This window comes from Lichenostomus cassidix, chromosome 23 (genome assembly GCF_008360975.1).
Source record: "Lichenostomus cassidix isolate B80296 chromosome 23, HeHo_3.0, whole genome shotgun sequence".
NCBI classification, from domain to species: Eukaryota; Metazoa; Chordata; class Aves; order Passeriformes; family Meliphagidae; genus Lichenostomus; species Lichenostomus cassidix.
In genome coordinates, this window is record NC_139503.1 from 791,449 (window position 1) to 809,225 (window position 17,777).

Consider the following 17,777-nt stretch of genomic DNA (forward strand, 5'->3'; position numbering starts at 1 on the left):
GTAACCGCTCGGGAAAAATGTATTTTAGTGTTAAATTAAACCTGGTTTTGATGTTAAATGAGCAGCGCCCGGTGAGGGAAAAACCCTAATTTAGTGTTCAGTGAGCATCCCTCGGTCAGGGAAAACTCTTTTCAGTGTTAAATAGGCAGCATTCGGCCTGGAAAAAACACGTCTAAGGGTTGAATGAGTGGCGCTCAATCAGGAAAAAACACTTTTTAGCCTGAAATGTGTGTGCTGTGGGTGTTCTTGGAGGTTGAACCTTCTCCTCCTCAGTGGTCTTTTTATTAGTCTCGTTGCTCTCCAAGGGCTTTGCCTTTATTATCGATGGGAGAGAGTAGGATTTGTTCATCCCGACAGGTCCACAGTGCCCTTTGGTCCTTAATGCAGCTTTTCCCAAAAAGAACAAAACCCTGAGCTTGTTTCGCACTTCCCAGAAACAGCCACATCCTGCACTTCTGCTTTGTTTTAGTTCACCAAAACTGTTCTTTAGCAAAACAGGGATTACTGGGTTCACTTGCAGTGATTCTGCCGAGGTTTGAGCCCCAGGGATGGGAATTATTAGGGGAATGGGAATTATTAGGGGATGGGAATGCCTTGGCAGCCCTGGTGATGCTCAGCCTCAGCCTCCTGTCTCCACCATCCTCCCCACATTTTGGGTCATTTCCACCCCAAACATTTTGACCTCCCCATGTTTTCAGAGCTCACAGGTCCTTCCACGCGGCTGTGGCATTGCTGTCACGCTGTCCCTTAGCAGTGGCTGGGCCAACACACATATTTATTCATTTTAATCCTCCCTAACTCTGCCTCCTGCTCCTCGGTGCCTCCAATCCCATTCCGATCCCGATTGCTGGGGATGATTTAGTGCTGCTGCTGCAGGGCCAACAGCACCGAGTGTTTGATCTCTCCGAGGGTAGCAGGAAGCGTCAGCAGTTAATCCTTCGAAGCTCTCGCTGTCTCCTAAGCCTGCCTAATCGTTTTTGTTTTAGGTTTAAAGAAGTCTTGAGAGGGAGATGAGGGAGAGCGTGACCAAGCCGTGAAGAGAGGAGGATGAGGATGAGGATGAGGATGAGGATGAGGATGAGGATGAGGATGAGGATGAGGAGCACAGCCATGGAGCCAGGAGGGGTATTTGTGACTCACACCAGGGTTGTTCACCAAGGCAGGAAGGAGAAGCTTCCTTCTGCCAGCTCCACCATGGCAGAAAACTTCCCTGAGACTCTACCACTGCTCCATAAAGAGCTTGGGCTGTGGGGAGGAATGGGGTTAGCAGAGCATGGAAATCATGTCTGGGAGTAGGGACAGAATGAGCTCAGCACTTGGAGCAGATATGCTTTAAAATAAAATAAAATATATTAAAAACAAAACTAAACCAAAACCAGCTTCCTGGGCTCACTGGGCTGGGTATTTTATGGAGAGGATTCCTAACTCCAGCACAGCCCCTGTTGGAGGCTCCACAGGAATGAAGCCAAACCCCAAACGTGCTCAGGAGGAGCTGCTGGGACTCTGCTGGCGCTGGCAGGGCTCGTGTATCACATCTGAAACAATCACATAAAGAGATCAGATCAAAACCTATGTGGAAAAATCCTCAGGCTGCCAGGCTTTTGAATTCAATAACCAATTCTGCTGAAAGCCTTCCCGGGGAATTTAATAATGCTGTAAAAATGAAGTGTGGGTTACAAAAAGATGCATTTGTTTTCTGGATAGTTTTTTTGGTCTTATCTCTGTGCAGTTCAGGCAACAGCAGCCTGTGGTTGTACAAGTGATAGGGAAGAGTTTTCATCTCCACCACTAATGCAACTTTCTCTTATCAGAACTTCATTTACAGGAAATTCCTTCTGATATAAAGGAGGGCCACAAGCTCTGATGGTGAAAATTAAGATGGTAATCACAGCTTCTGCAGTAGAAGTGGAATGTTCCTGGGGAGATGGGCAGTGAGCCAGGCTGGTGGCATTGCCTGGTGACTCCAAGCAGGAAAAAAACACCAAAAAGCAACAACATTCCCACATACCTGAGAGTGGAAGGCAGGAAAGCAGCTCAAGGACACACTTCTTCCCACATCCTTTCCATGAGGCACTTAAAGCCAAACCTCTGCTTCAATGGAACTCCATTTACTCACCTGCTGCAAGCCTGGAAACCAAGGGGTTCCCTCTAGGCAGGAAAACCCCAGCTGGCAGGAGGAATTTGGGGTGGAATGCCAGGGTGCAGGAGCACCCAGCCAAGGCTGGAGGAAGGGAGCAGAAGCATCTCAGGAACCAGCAGGACAAACATCACTGTCACCTGCTGTGGGATGGGAAAATCCCTGGTGTGGCTCAGGGCCAAGCCTTGGAACAAAGCTGATCTTGGAGTAAATCTTTGCTCCTGCTAAACACAGCCATGCTGAGCTTGGTGCCTGTGATTATTCCCTGGGGATTTCAGGGTGTATCTGGGAGCCCAGGAGGGGAATTTGCAGAGTTCCCTCTGCACCATTGGGAATGTTCAAGCACAGCCACTCAGTGCCAAAAACCTCTGCTGTGCCTGGCAGCAGTTAGAGATAAGCTTTGCCTCCTCAGGGCAGCTTAAACACCTCCTGATTGGTGATGTGGCCACTGAGCTGCAGGGAACTTTCCCTGCAGGGGTGTGGGATGCTCCTGCTCACCTGTCAGAAAGGGAAACCAACCTGGAGTCCTCATGGAGCACCAGGATCTGTTCTAAAGCAAACCAGAACTGAGCTGTTTATTTTGGGGCTTTGAATCCTGCCAGGCAAAGTGCTCTGAGTTGCTGCAAGAGCAGGGTGTTTTTACTTAAGAAATTCCCTTAATCCATTATCAAAATCCTCTGAGCTACAAGAGCTTCCCGATCCCCAAATCTCCCGGATAACACAGCTCACTCCCAAGATGTTTATTTACCAATAACCATTCCTCTAGGCCAGGCTTACCAGCCAGCATCTTTATCCCTGGGATAATGCTAAGTCCCCATCTGACAATCTTATTTCTCTCGGGGAATGACAAAGGCAGGAATTTAGAAACAACATTTTTCTGTTTTCACAACTTGCTCAAAGCAACTTTATTTCCCCCCAAGTTGCTGAATGAACCAACTGTCACGAGGATGTCACAAGAATGAACAAAAGAGTTCCATCCCCAAGGGCCATAGAGCTTTGCAATGATTAAAGGGAATGCTGATCCCAGATCCAGCAGTTTAGGAGAGCTGGGAAGTCCTGTCCAAACACTGCCTGGATTCCTCTAAAAATCAACTTCTACTGTGCAAAACTTTTTAAATCCACCAGCATTGTCTCATTCCAAGCATGGAGTAACTGGTCTTTTACAGGATCAACCCCAACAGGCTTTTTATTTTACAAGACTTTTATTCTGTTTCACAGATCTATTACAGCAGTAAAATTATTACAAGTGACTCATAACATTAAGTTCCAAATAAAAGTAGAAAAACACAAAAAACGATAAAGGAAAGCGAAATGAGATGTGATGGGTGGTAAATGTGTTTTTAAAGAGCACGGGGAAAAAAGTATATAAAAATACATCAGGAGCAAGGATTTTGCAGACAAGTTTTGGTTTAGTTACAAGTTTGACACCACAGAGTCACAGAGTGGCTGAGGCTGGAGGTGACCTCTGGGGTCCTCCTGCCCCAACCCTGCCCAGGCAGAGCCTCCTGGGCCCCAGGGCTGTGTCCAGGCAGCTCCTGAAGCTCTCCAAGGATGGAGACTCCACAGCAGGGTAAAAAAAAAGTGTTTCCTGCTGTTCTGAGTGCCCCTCCTGTGTCTCAGTATGTGCCCAACACCTCTGAGCTGTCCCTGAGCTCCCCTAGCTCCTCTCCACACCCTCCAGGTTCCCCCTGAGCTTTCTCTTCCCAGACTGGGCAGTCCAAGATCCTCAGCCTTTCCCCACAGGAAAGATCTTTGCAGAGGTCCAAGTCTGCTCTGCTGAAGCCCAGAGCTGAGCTTTTCCCCCTCCCTCCTGCCCTCAGCATCCTGAACTCACCATCTCATGGTCACTGCAGCCAGAGCCTCCTTGGATCTTCAGGGGAGCTCCTCTGTTGGCTCCTGTGTCCCTCGGAGGAGGAATGATCACCAATCCACTCCAGCAGCCTCCTGGATTGCTCCTGTCCTGCTGAGTTATCCTTCCAGCAGGGATCAGGGTGGTTCCAGTCCCCCATGAGGAGCAGGGCTGCAAATTCCAACCTGAGGCTGCTCCTGGCTCTTATTTTCCCACTAAAACATCACCTTTCCCTGTCCTCTGCTCAATCTGAGCTGTCAGCTGGCTCCTCTTCCAACCCCAGCATTCCAGCTGCTCTCCCACACTTGTCCAGGGAAGGACAATCCCCTTCCTTGTTCTCCTGAAGAGCCCCAAAGCCCAGAAAGCACAGAATACTGAAAACTGTTCACTGGAAAGGTGATAAATCCAAGAGCATACAAAAGGCAGAAATGAAACAGAAAAAGGAGAGGAGGGTGTGTGTGGGTGTGTGTAAAGTCTATTTTATGGCAAACTTCCAGTCCTTTGGCCACTATAAAGCAAAATCTGTGGATTTCATATAAATTCTCTGTATAAAGGAATGTCTATGAACTGTGTACAGTATGGCCCAGAATAAACATCTCATCATCAGCCTAACAGAGCTCCTCACAGAGGAAAAGAAGGTGCTTAGTCATGGTTCATCTTCCCAAGAAAATACTGTCCGGAATTGGACTAGTGCCCCAAAATACCATTTCAGGAACAACAGGAATTCCTTTATGGAAAGGAAAAGCAGAGTCTGCCCGGGCTGGGGAGCAGGAGCTGGGCAGAGGCCTCAGGGCTGCACTGCTGCTTTAAAGTCCGTGTGGTTGATGGGCAGGGGGTGAGCCTCAGTGTTGAACACCCAATCCTCCAGGGACAGCACGTCATCTTCACAGAACAGAAGATAGAGGTACCTGGAGCCACACAGAGGGACACAGAGGGTTACAGGATGCTCAGGAGGACTCCAGGCAGCAGGATGTGATGTGCTGACACACTCCTGTTCATTAGAAATCCCCACCCTTCCCACCCAAGACAGCTCGAAGTCACAGCAGAGTCCTTCAAAGCCAGCAGCTGAGCAGGACCTCAGAGCCAGTGCCAGCAGTGGTTCTGCAGCAGGAAACTCCCAAAGCTTTGCAGCTGAGCAGGACCTCAGAGCCAGTGCCAGCAGTTCTGCAGCAGGAAACTCCCAAAGCTTTGCAGCACTCACTGCCTTGCCCAGTTTCCCCCACAGAATGGGTTGGGTTGGAAAGATCCTTAAAGCTCCTCTCATTCCAGCCCCTGCCCTGGGCAGAGACACCTCCCACTGGAGGAGAAGACTTCCCCCTATTATCTGAGCCTTACAAAGCAGATGCTGCAGAATTCTCCTGCCCTGGAAGGCCCCAGTGACCCCAGACTTACTTGAGAGTCTCTGCAAGGAAGAAGCTCTGCTGCATGTTGTCATGGGTGGGGGTGGTGGTGTAAACATCTCGGATGCCAGAGAACCCAGACTCCACTCTGCAGTGCTTCTCCAGGGCCTGGGGGAGGAGAAGAACCCTCAGCAAGAGCCAGCACTGTGGGGTAACCCATCCATCACCACCAGCTGCATTCCAGATCAGTGTTACAGATCCAATTCCAGGTTCCCTGCAGCCCGGGTCCCTCTCTGAGGAGTGTGGGGTTACTCCAGGCTCTGGGAATCAGGCTGGCTCTGATGGAACAGCAAGGGAAACACCCAAGCTGGCTGCTTGCCTGATGGCAGTGCAGCCCAGAAGGGAGAAGAAAACATCCACAGTGGAGATAACCCAAAACTGAGGTACTTTGTGTATTCCTGCCCCATTACTCGTGGGTTTGAGGACAGTTTGGGTTGAAAGGAACCTGAAAAATCACCACAGGGTCACCTTCCTCTAGACCAAACTGCTCAGAGCCCCATCCATCCTGCCCCTGACCATTTCTGATGTATCTCAGTGCCTGCAACACAACTTAAATAATCCTTTCACCGACCGCAGGGAAGATTTCTGTAGCAATCCATCAGCCTGCCGAACTCTGTGCCCTGTCCATCCTTACCTTGACCACCTCCCAGCCCCAGTGCCTGTACTTGGGGTCGTGGGTGAGCCTCCAGAGGTACATGTAGCTCTCCACCACCTCGGGCCGCAGGATGTAGTAGCGCTCGCTGAGCCGGGTGGCCATGGCCTCGCTGCCCGCGTCGAAACGGAACGCCTCGGGACCCAGCTTGGTGTCTGCAGAGAAACACAGCGCTGCTCACTGCCAGGGAACAGCACAGACACTGCCAGCTGCTTCTGTGCTGCTCAGGAGGTGTTTAACTGTGAGGTCAGTGAGCCTTCTCTTCTGCAGCCTCTTTGGAGAGGTGTCAGGGTGATGGGAAAGGCTTAGCCAGCTGTGCTGGTGTTTGATAAACAAAACATCAGGAGTATGTTGGTCTTTGGTTAAAAATCCCAATCTCTGCAAGGACTCTCCAGCACCCAGAGCTCTGCTTTCAACCCTGACCCTCTCCCTGCTGGAAAAAATTTATGAGGTTGTCCAGAGAAGCTGTGGCTGCCCCTGGATCCCTGAAGTGTCCAAATCCAGGCTGGACAGGGCTTGGAGCAACCTGGGACAGTGGAAATGTCCCTGCCATGGAGAGTGGAATGGGATGGGATTTAAGGTCCCTTCCAGGCCAAACCTCTCCACAATTCTGTGATGATGCCACAAGGTTTCTCTGGCTGTGTCTACCCCTGGGCTGTGTTTCAGGGAGCCATTTTCTCTCTGGAATTCCTTGCACACCTTCCCTGGGCCCTGCTGTGTCTGCAGAGCTGTGGAGCCATGCCAGCCCCTCTCTGCAGCCCCTCTGTGCTGCTGGGTGCTGCTGAAGGTGAACATTGGCTCCAGGCACTCACAACCACAGGGCTGTTAGTTCACATGGCTTGGTTTAGTTCTGTAAGTGCTGGAGGAGGGGAAAAAGAGTTATTTGCAAACATCATTTCAAGTTAGCAAGAAGTTTATTGGGCAAACATGCTGGGCACGGCTGCCAATCCGGGCTGGCTGGTGTGGGGAAGGTGTGGAACAATCCTTGGGTGCAGTTGTGGACAGACCTGTGCATGACAAGGTCCTGCAGAGCTGCCTCAGCTGCCTGCAGCCTCCAAGGAGCTGCAGAGATGCCTACAAAGAGAGGAGTGGTGTCCAAAGCAGCTCCTGCAGGCAGAGAACAGCCCAGTCCCTCCCTGACCTCCACTCACTGCTTTCCCAAAGCTCTGAGTGGTGAAAGAAATTGTCTTGAGCTTGTGAAATGCAAAGACTCTCTCAGGCAGCTGGGACATGCTCAGTAAATTCATTTTCCTGCTTCCCACCAGCAGCTGCAGGTCTCCAGCCTTGCCCTGCTGGGCTTCTCAGCTGCTCTGCTCCATAGTGGGACACTCTGCAATCAATCCCTGCTAATCCTCCCCTCCTGGCTGCACAGGGATGTGGAAGAAGAGGCTCCAAGTGGAGCCCTGTGGCAGGGGGAGGCAGGAATGGTCACCCCAGGGTACCTGAGCGTGCGTAGGACTCGTGGCACGTGTTGGTGATCTCTGCAGCCAGCTCCATGTGCCTCTGCCTCCTGTCCTCCCCAGCGTGCTCAGCCCCCAGGGCTATCATGCCCCCAGAGAAGCAGGCCAGGTGGCCCATCTTGTGATCCAGGATGCCTCCCCTCCACTCAGCGATGTAGGTCAAGCCTCCTGCAGATTTCTTCACCAAATGCTTTTCTATTGCCTAAGGGGATTAAAAAAAAAATCAGGATTTCAATAAATAAGACTTTCTCAGTGTCACTTAGTGGACAGGAGTGAGTAGCAAGGAAATCCAAAGACTCATTCTGAAGATCTGAAATCTTCCCATGAACAATGTCCCCCCAAAAGCACAGGGCAGCACCTTGCTCCTTCCTCACCTCCAAGGCATCGTCGTACATCTTTTTAGCTTCAGAGTCTTTCTTGTCTGACATCAGCCAGGATTTGATGAGATATTCATAAAAGCTGTCCCCGAGGCCCCCGATGGAGACGTGGTCTGTGGTGGGAAAGCCAGAAAAGAACTTCAGGTTCATGATATACAATGAGCAGCTGCTTTACAAAGGGGAAACAATCACGTCCTATTTAATGCCCTTGTTCTCTCCTTCCTCTTCCCAGCTTCCTGGGGAGAGCTTGCAGCATTGCTTTTTAGAAAGGAAGAAAGGTGGAAAGTGCAATCAGAAGAAAAATGTTCTGTCATTTTCCAGAGCATTAGTATCCCTTACCAGAACCATTCAGAGGCCTTATTTTACAAGTTATTTATACTGCAACGTGAAGATGCTTCCTGTTTATGGAGCCATCATCATAAATCCCACCCTCATAAACCAACAGCAGTGGTGGGTATTGATGGATTTTCATGCAGATGGAGCCCCGGGGAGCTGTCTCTCTGCCTCAGGAAAGGAAGAAGAGGTGTTGGATCCCACAGAGCTGCCAGCAAGGGGCTGCTGGAGACACTTTTGCGTTGAGCCATTTGTATTCCTGGCTCACGGAGGGACTCTGAGCCCTGGGGAAGGCTGGGGGCTGCTGGCATATTAAAATGATAAAGTCAGGTACAAGGATGTGCACTGAATGTTTTCCTCTGCAGAAATCAAATTGCCAAGGCTGTGTGCTCAGAGCACCCCCTGCTCTGACCTTCCAGGACGGAGCTGAGCAATTGCAGTGTGAAATGGGCCTGACAGCTGCAGGTTTGTGCCTGGGGGAGCTGCTGGATGGATTTACAGCTTCACACTCCACCACGGGGGGAAGAGCAGTGTTCTCACTCTTTAAAGCACTCAAGCACTCCCATTTTTAGGAGAGCAAGACAAATCACCCTCCCTGGCCTGAGCCTTGCCTGTTAATTAACAGTGTCCACCCCTGGCTCTGCACCATCCTCACTGCCCAGCCAAGCACATGCAGCAGGTGTTCAGAGCTGCTCAGATTTTTGTTTCCCCGTGCACAGAGGCTTATTCCAAATGCTAAATCCTCCCAGCAGCACAAACCACCAGCCATGCATTCTGCTGACCTGAAGAGCAAACATCCCTGACACACTGTGTCCACTGATCCACGGAGTAATCCATAGCAAAACAATGGGATTAAACACGCGGCTGCCGTGCGAGGGAAGAGGGCAGATATTTGCAAACACTGGCTGCCTTTAAAGAGCAGCTCTGTGATCCTAAGTGTGTCATTCATAAAATCACCAAAGCTGCAGCTCTGGTACATAATTGCTTTCCATATGGCAGCAGCCCTGGCAGCGTTTGCCTCCCAGGCACTCTGCATAAACAAATCCCAGCCTTCAGCAGGGGATTGGGCTTTCATTTTCCAGAGGTAACAACTGCACTCTCAGAGGTGCAGCACAGCCTCTTCATTTACAAGATCTGCTCATTCAGCCAGGTCAAAGATACACCTTTTAAGAAAATCACAGCAATTTCAAGGAAAACAGCTTCCTGCAAAGAGCTTTAATGGCGAGAGAGAAAATGAGAGCCTGGCAGCTCCAGGGAGCAGGCTGCAGATGCCTCCCTGCTCTGGTCCTCATCTATTTCTCCCCAGCAGCTCTGGAAATGCAGAAGGGGCTGATCACTCTTCTCCCTCCCTGGAAGGTGGAGATCCCAAGGTCACATCCTGAGCATCTGCCATGAACAGCCTGTGAAAGTCTGTGAGCCACACAGACAGGAAATCTCCAGGCCTTTGGCAGGAATCTGCCTGTCCCAACACCAGGAATCAGAAGCTGCTTTTCATGTGCTCTGGAAAGCACCAAGAGGCCACTAACAACTGCCTGTTGTCACCAGAGCTGTGAAAGCAGCAGTGGGAAAGGTCTGGAGTGATCCAGGTGAGCCAACAGTGCAGTGAGACTCAGGGACAGCAGGGAATGCAAGGCAGGAGTGACCTGCTGAAATAATAAATGGGATCCACTGCCAGCTTCAAACCAACTTCTGCTCAAAGAGACTTTGCTTTGACAAAGAACATCAACTCCAGCAGCCAAAGCAAGCAGATCAATAGCAGAGCAGCCAGGGGAGGTCAGAGATCAGGGCACACTGCAGAAGGGACATCTCCTGTTCCTACCACAGGGCAAAGTTCTGCCCCTGAGGGGCCAAGAGGAGAGGCACAGTCTGTCTCCCCTCTGACTGAGGAACAGGCTGTGTGAGGAACCTTTCCCTGGCTGCTCTGCTTCCAGAATTTCCCTGCTCTCTCCAAGACCTTCCCTGATTATTGCTCCCCTTTCACACCAGAGCAGTGTCTCCCTCATGCCACATCTCCAGTGCTGAGTTCCCAACAGGAGAGAAGAAAACATTCTTATCTCATCCTTCCTTCCCAAATCACTCTCTGCAGAGGCACCATGGTAACAGGAACATGAATGCACACAGGAGAATTCATCCCTGGATCTAAGGGGGATCCAAGATTCCTCTCCAGGTAGTTCCTCACTTGCTGCAGCCACTCTGGAGGTGAATCTCCCTGTGCTTCCCTGCAGTTCCATGGGTTCTGTGCTGACTGCAGGACCCTGAGGGCTTTGCTGATTCCTAATCCCTGTGTGCTGAACCACATGCCATGACCCTCCTGAGTGCAGGGAAGGCTCTCTCCCTCTCTGGGGGTGACACACTCAGCTGATGGGATAAATGCACAATGACTGCACTCTCTGTTATCTCATCTCATGTACAACACCCTGCCTGACAAGGCACTGCCTGGCTGGCTGCTCTGACACTGCTGCTGCTGCTTCCCCAGGCAGGATGGAAGGCTGGAAAGCTGCAGGCAGGAGGGAAGGCAGGTGACACCTACGCTGCACCCAGCTCCCTGTCACCGGGCTCAGGAAGTTGGGATAAAGGCCCTGAGGCTTCTCCACCCTGTTGAGGACTCTGCGGATGTTCATCACCTGTGGGAGAGGAGAGACAAGGCTGGGGTTAGTGCTCTGCTGGCCTTAGGTGCAGCAGGTCAGGGTAACATGGGATTTGGGAAGGAATTGTTCCCTGGGAGGGTGTGAGGCCCTGGGGTGGAATGCCCAGGGAAGCTGTGGCTGCTCCTGGATCCCTGAAGTGTCCAAGGCCAGGCTGGACAGGGCTTGGAGCAGCCTGGGACAGTGGAAATGTCCCTGCCCATGGCAGGGAGATGGGATGAGCTTTGAGGTCCTTCCAAACCCAAATCTGATTCCATCACTGGGGATCTGGGTGGAGATGTGAGATATGAGAGATTCCCAGGGTGGTTTTTTCCATGATCCAAAGGGAAAGGAGTGGCAGGGATGAGTGACTCACACAGCACTTAAATTCACCGTGTGGTCACTTCCCATGATGAATTGGGGCCTTTAATTTCAACACCAGACAGTTCCTTTAATACCCCAGAACAGGCAGTACTTAACTCTCTAAAGCCTCCCTTGGTTTCACCCCCATTAAATCCAATAGGCCTTTCCCTTAAGGGACCCAGTTAAACTCCATGCAGCATAAATATTCTATTATAACTTACAGAGCAGCTAATTCACTCTAAACCTTTTACAAAATCAGACAATTTGCACGCCAAAAGCTGGCTACAGGCTTAAGCTGGTGCTTCCAAGGAAGTTGTCAGGCTCCATAATATTTACTGGAATTTAGGAGCTTGGCATATTAATGACAGGTTTGAATAAAAGACACAGATGGACTTTAATTCCTGCTAAAATCACCCAAGTCCCAAGCTGGGAGCTAATGAGATGATCTGCTCCTCTGCAGTAATTTCCCACAGGATGGGCTGTTAGAGTCCACAGCATCCCACATTTTCCCTGTCTGAGGGTGTCAGGATGATGTGATCCATTTTCTGTGCACACATCAGCCCAGCAGAGTCCATTAAAAAGGTTTTGCCCTTTTCCCTCCGTGGGCTTAGGAGGAGAAAGGGAAAATCTATTAGGCTGGAGACAGAGGTTTGACCCTGGCTCGAAATGCCACGGTTTGAACCCAGAATGAGGATGTAATTCTGGTTTTCAGCAGTGCATCTCCAGTTTTCTCATCTCTCCCCTCCCTTATTCCCTTTATTTCCTTCACACATTTCCTTCCCAGAGCACTGCTCCCTTTCCTGGCCTTTCCTTGGCTTCCCCCTCCCTCGGAGCAGTTTGTCATTATTATTAAATTCACACAACTTCACCCACACTGGGAAAAACACCCCAGGAGGATGCAGAGGCCAATGCAGTGAAGCCCAGGCTGGGGGTTACTTGCCTTTTCTGCAAACACTGGGTTGCCAGAGAGCGCGGAGAGGTGCAGGAATTCCAAGTGCAAAGTCCCAAATTCTGCCAAGATGCTGCTCCCAGCGGATGCCCAGCCCCAGCTCCAGCTCATGCCACTGCAAGGAGAGGAAAAGGAGCCTTCAGTGCCAGGAAAACACAGCCAGAGCCCGGGGTGCAGTTCCTCCTGGTGCCCCCCAGCTCTGGGTCTCTCTGGGACCCTCCAGACAGGACAATGTCCCCAGGGATATAGGGCTGTGTATAAGGATTTGGTCCCAAAGCAGCCCCAGCAGCTGCTGGCCCAGGGCAGTGTGGCTGAGCCATCCCAGAAGTGTTGTGGCTCCAATTTTCCATCCCGTGGCAGTTAATCCCGGGGAGGTGACAGCTCTCCAGGGTAGGGGTGACACTAGGTGGCGCCGGGAAGCTTGGCTGGGAGAGGACAAGGGCTTGTTGTTTACAGGAGGTTAAAACTAATGATCCTTCTGAGAACGAAAGGGAAAAAAGCGAAGTTTCCCTCGCTGTGATGCACGGAAAAGCATCGCAGGTCCCGAGCTGTTTGTTTGCCTCCAGACAAAGAGAGCCATTAGATAAGCAATATGTTCCCACTGTTTCCATTTGCTCAGTCACTGCCAAGCTCAGCCTGCCCTGCAGAATGTCAGAGGCTGCAGCAGCACTTCTGGGATGGAAATATCGAGTGCAGCTCCAAGGGACACCCCAGGGGTGATGGCAGCAAGTCCTGGCCAGGTGAGTGTGGCATTGATGTCCCACTGCCCTCATCTGCTGACCCTGGAGCTGCTGGGGAGGCTGAAGAGCCCTCGGTGCTCTCACACCTGGGAAGAGTCAATTCCTTTTCTTTATTTACGGCACTGGAGGGAGGCTGGAACAGCAACAGCCTCACCAACAGAGCTGCAGCCAGCTCAGCTCAGCTCAGCTCAGCTCAGCAGGGCTGCAGCAGCCAAGTGGGGCTGTGCTTGTTGTCACAGCAGCTCTGAGGGGTCACAGTGATCATCACAGCCCCAACCCGGGGCTCTGCCCTCCCAAAAAACACAGCCAGGCAGGGGATGTGCTGCTGGGAGCCTGAGCCTGGGGTCAGACAGCACAGCTCAGCTCAGGGAGAGGGGTCTGCAGGAAACACAGCCCATCTGCAGGGTTAAAGAGCAGCCTGCAGTGACCCCCGGCAGGAAAACATTTTTTCAGCGTTACAGGCTGGACAAACTGGGTCTTCACAGCTGCTCTGTTTTGTAACAGCTCAGAGGAAGCTACTGTTTAAAGGACCTTGGCCTCCAAGGGAAAAGAACATGCCCAGAACCTTCTTTATCTCCCAGATAAGTGGGTCTGAAATGTCGAATCATCGCCTTCCCTCATGGGGATCCAAAGCAGCAAAACCAGTGCCAAGTCAGGAGAGAAGCCAGGAGAGGATGGTGAGGAAAAATCTGGAGGTGCAGAGGGTTTAGGGGAGAAGGAAAGCAGAGATCCAGCATGGGAAGAACAGGGAGAGAGATCACAGAGCAGAACAGAGAGCACAGAGCAGCAGCTGGGGAAGACAAAGTACTCCAGGCCCTGGCAGCCAGCGTGGCAGTTGGAGCAGCAGGATGGAAAACAAGGCTGTGGGAGATAGGACACAGTGCCAGAGGAAAGCAGGAGGCCACAAGGAAGCTCAGCAGCAGAGAGGGGACACCAGAGGAAAAGGTGACAGCAAGAGATAAAGCCAGCTGGTTGTGGAAGAGCTGGGGGGGCTGTCTGTGCTTGGGCCCTCAAAAATGGATGTGCAGAAGTGACTCAATGCCAGGGTTTTTTTGTTTCAAATTTCTGAATGACATTCTTAACCCACCCTCCCCAAGCTGCCACCAACAGAGGCCCACACATGCTGCAGGACTCTCCTTTTGGGACGCTGAGGTCTCTCTGGAATTAGCACATCCTTGCAAAAGCAGAATTGGAGAGAGAATTCCTCATTGCAAAACTCTTCTGGGCTGATGTTCGGGTCAGCTTGGTCTCACAGCCTCGCCTCACCCTCCTCTGCTTCACTTCCACACTGAGTAATTCCCTTCCCCTCTGGGTTTACAGCCTTTGGCTGTTCATGGTGCTCCTGCAGCACTTCAGGCTGTGCACACAGCTCCCTCCATCCCTAAATCAGCTGATCCTCCAGCCCTCCCAGCAGTTTCATGGCCCCAAAGCCAGGGCTCCAGGCAGCTATGGGGGTTCTGGATTTGGGCTGGATGTTGATTTTCTTCGCTCTCACTCAAGGTCATCAGCAAAACATTTTGGGAATGTCTGGGCAGACAGAGGCTGTTGCAATTGTCTTCACAAAGGGCAGGGGAGGGTTTGGCATTTCTGTGAAAGGTTAGTCTATGCAGAGCCTTTATCAGGAGCAGAGGAAGCAGGATGTGTGCTCTGTGGAAAAGGACAATGACAGTGGTGGTGGTGCCTCCAATTTTCGGGATCATGAGCACATCAGACAGCTGAGGGGTGACAGTGATATTTGAGAAACGCAGCAGCAGGAGCCAAATATTTGGAAGTCTTTTGCTTTGCAGAGCCAAAGAGGAGATTTGGGCTGAGGGCTGAATAATGACTTTCACGGCTGCTGCTCCGAGTTTCGCAAGAGGTGAGGATGAAAGGCTTTGTTAACCCACATTTGCTCTGCCTCTCTCTGCACGCAGCTCCCACCCGGGGGATTTGTTTGGAGGCAGCAGACCCAGCAAATCCTGCCTTGCTGGGAGGGAATTGTCTGCCAGGAGCACCAGAAGCAGGAGGGCAGCTCAGCCCTCAGCCCCAGCTCTGCCCATTTGCTGCCAGACCTTCTGCAGGTATTCACTGAGCTGAGCTGCCTCAACCTCCCCTGGCCATGAGAACATCACCCACCTGAATGCTGGGGCTCTGAGAAGGACACACCTGGCTGAGGGATGTTCTCTATTCTCCCCCCTTTCCAGCACCAAAACTGTCAGCCAGTCCCATCCACTCCCTTCCCCAGTTTTTCCAAACCTGGATAAATTCCCATACATCTAGCTGGGCACACTGCAAAAATCCACGCTACGAGCAGACTACAAAATCACCTTTCAAAGCAAATGAGAGTGAGGGAAATGCTCTTGCAGCAGGGAGCCCTGTCAGGAGGCAGAGCAAGAAACCGTGGACAGCCCCAAATTAATAAAACACAGCTGGTTTGACCTGAGTCACCTGCAATGTCTGCCAAGGGCTGAGCTGGCAAAACGAATGACCTCGAGGAATCTGCTTGAGATTCCTGCTGCTGCTCCTGGTGCTTCCCAATCCCCCAGAACTAAAGGCAATGCCTGTAAGGAGGTGTGCCTTGCCTGCCCAGGTTGATGACTCCACGTGGGATTCCAGTGGGGGTGTTAAAGGCTGGCAGAAGTTTCTCTCCAAGTTCCAGAGCTTTGCTCTTGAACACCTGTTAAAAGGAGAGAAGAGGATAAATATTTGATGAAACGAGTCGCACAGGATTCCTTCAAATCCCCTTTTTCAAGCACTCTGTTATAAAACACTGGAAGTGCTGCACTCTCAGTTTCAGGTGTGCTGTGCCTTGGTTCCCCTGCACAAGAAATCTGAACTAGAACTCACTGAACTCTGACATGTCTCTTCATGTCCTCTAAAATCTGCACTAAACCAGCACCCAGCCAAAGCCTCAGCCTGGAGCAGAGCAGCTCTCAACAGCCCAGCACCCAGGGATCTGACCTGATCCAAAGATCTCCAAATTCTTCCCATTCCCAGCATGGCAGAGAACACAGGGAGCTGAAATGACTGAGTTAAAATCAGAAGAAATCTTTCTAGGCTGAAGCACTGTTAGATTTATAACATGGGCTTGGTCCAGCTCGTGTCATCTGCTGTAAAACCCAAGATTTCCAACAATCTTCTCCTTGCAACTCTTTGCCAAGAAGGATTCATGGTTTCATGGCTAAGCTGCTCCTTTTCCATTTGTAATGCCTCAGTTTTGGGCTTTCCAGTCAAATTACAGCTTATGGTGGCTTGCAGCACAAAGCAAGCACACACAATTATTTTGGGACAAACTGATACAAGCACTAATCTTCGCTGCAGAGATTAGTCCTGATCAAGAGAAGCCTCTAAGTGACTTAGGAGATAAAGCACAAGCCTTTTACCTCTAGCCCTGTCGTGGTGGCTCTCAGAAAGCAGGAATTTATTGCTCTAAAAATACAGCACTGAGGAAACCTGAGCTCTCCTGTGGGCTTGCAGACCTTTGATACCTCACAAGGAACCAGGGGTTGGTTCAGAAGGGACAGCAAGAGATAGGGACTTGAGTTTTGCCTTTCAGCCTGGGGACAGTGACTGGGTAAGTGACAGCCACTGCCCCAGCTGCTGACTGGACTTCAAGAGGTCACTGCTGGAGTTCTAGGGTTTAATGTGGTTCCTTTTTGCTCTGTTGATCTGAAACCTGTTGAAGTTGTCACTGAGACAGACTCTGAGCCGGGGCACTGAGTCTTTGAGAGTTTTCCCTGGAGGGAAACCACAGAAAGAAGTCATTCCTGGAACTCATTTAAAATGCAACTGAAGCAGCAGAGCTGCTCCTGTGACTCGTGGATCAATGGTGTCCCTGTGCAGGAGCAATCCCACCCTCTGTGGTGGGGCAGCACCAGGCTGAGCTCTCATTTAGGGCCTCACAGAACTCCCCCTGAAGCAAAGCTGCTGCTCACCAAACACTCCCAGGGCAAAGGAATAATCTCTTCATCTCCCTACAGCCAGCTGTGAAACTCCAGCCCAGTCACATTATAAAACAGATTATGGCATTATGGCCTGGCCTCTGCCAGGGAAGTGGAAATGGGAGCCTCCTGCTTTATCCAGGGGATGCAGCATCCACCAGAAGGGCTGTGACACCCAGGGGACACTGTGCATCACTGTCACAGGAGCTGGCAGGACAGAATGGTTTGGGTTGGAAGGGACCTTAAAGATCACCTCATTCCAACCCCTGCCCTGGGCAGGGACACTTCCAGCAGGTGCTCCAGGTACCCTGCCCTGTCTGCCACCCTCCTCTGTATCCCAGGGCACTTTGTCTCAGCAATTCCTGCTGCAGAGGGACTGCTCAGCACAGTGTGGAGCACCTGCCCCTCACCAGCTGCCCTCCCCAGCCCCAGGCAGGAGCTGAGATGATGTTTGATGAAATCTCACCCGACTTGGAAGAGAGAGGAACAAGTGCAAAGACAAAGATCCCTGCAAATGGCATTTCCCCGGGGAGCAATGTGTCCAACTGCAAACGTGTCTGGCTGGAATTGCCTACAGGAGGAAAGATCTCTGGCAAATGAGCCATGCACGGTGTGTGCAAGGTAATTATGCGAGGCTTAATTAAAGGAACATTAGTGGCATTTCCATATTTGCAAAAACGATGGGTTTAGCCTGTTGTTCTGGGGGGATAGTCTGATGCTCGGAGGAAAGCTGCTGAAGAGCCCTCTGAGCTCATTTCTGAGGGGAACAGGAGAGGGACAGCAGGGCTGTGGGACAAACCTCCTCTCCTGTCAGGTAGTAGGTGGCCAGAAGTCCTCCGATGTAGCGAATGTTCACCTCGAACAGCGAGGCTTCCCCGTTCTGCAAAGACAGAGACACAGCTGAGAGCAGAGCCTGAACAGGGACAGGGAAAAGAGTGCAGAGCCCTCAGCACAGCTCGGGGATGTCACTGCT

At 51.3% G+C, this 17,777-nt stretch overlaps 1 protein-coding gene across 2 annotated transcripts in view; it reads right to left on the minus strand.

Annotated features, from left to right (window-relative positions):
* Positions 1 to 3,320: 3,320 nt before the first annotated feature.
* The window catches only part of MAN1C1 (mannosidase alpha class 1C member 1), a 52,554-nt gene continuing 38,097 nt past the window's right edge, over positions 3,321 to 17,777 (minus strand). Inside the window, exons 5-14 of one of the 2 annotated variants that reach the window (XM_085081305.1) lie at positions 17,604 to 17,684; positions 15,446 to 15,540; positions 12,136 to 12,259; positions 10,739 to 10,832; positions 7,873 to 7,988; positions 7,481 to 7,700; positions 7,046 to 7,112; positions 6,021 to 6,193; positions 5,379 to 5,494; positions 3,321 to 4,894 (exon numbers count right to left, since the gene is read on the minus strand). In XM_085081305.1, coding sequence (XP_084937431.1) covers positions 5,418 to 5,494; positions 6,021 to 6,193; positions 7,046 to 7,112; positions 7,481 to 7,700; positions 7,873 to 7,988; positions 10,739 to 10,832; positions 12,136 to 12,259; positions 15,446 to 15,540; positions 17,604 to 17,684 — 1,047 coding nt within the window. In that variant the 3' untranslated portion in view covers positions 3,321 to 4,894; positions 5,379 to 5,417. The remainder of the gene's footprint in view (positions 4,895 to 5,378; positions 5,495 to 6,020; positions 6,194 to 7,045; positions 7,113 to 7,480; positions 7,701 to 7,872; positions 7,989 to 10,738; positions 10,833 to 12,135; positions 12,260 to 15,445; positions 15,541 to 17,603; positions 17,685 to 17,777) is intronic. The other variant, XM_085081304.1, reaches the window with a different exon arrangement.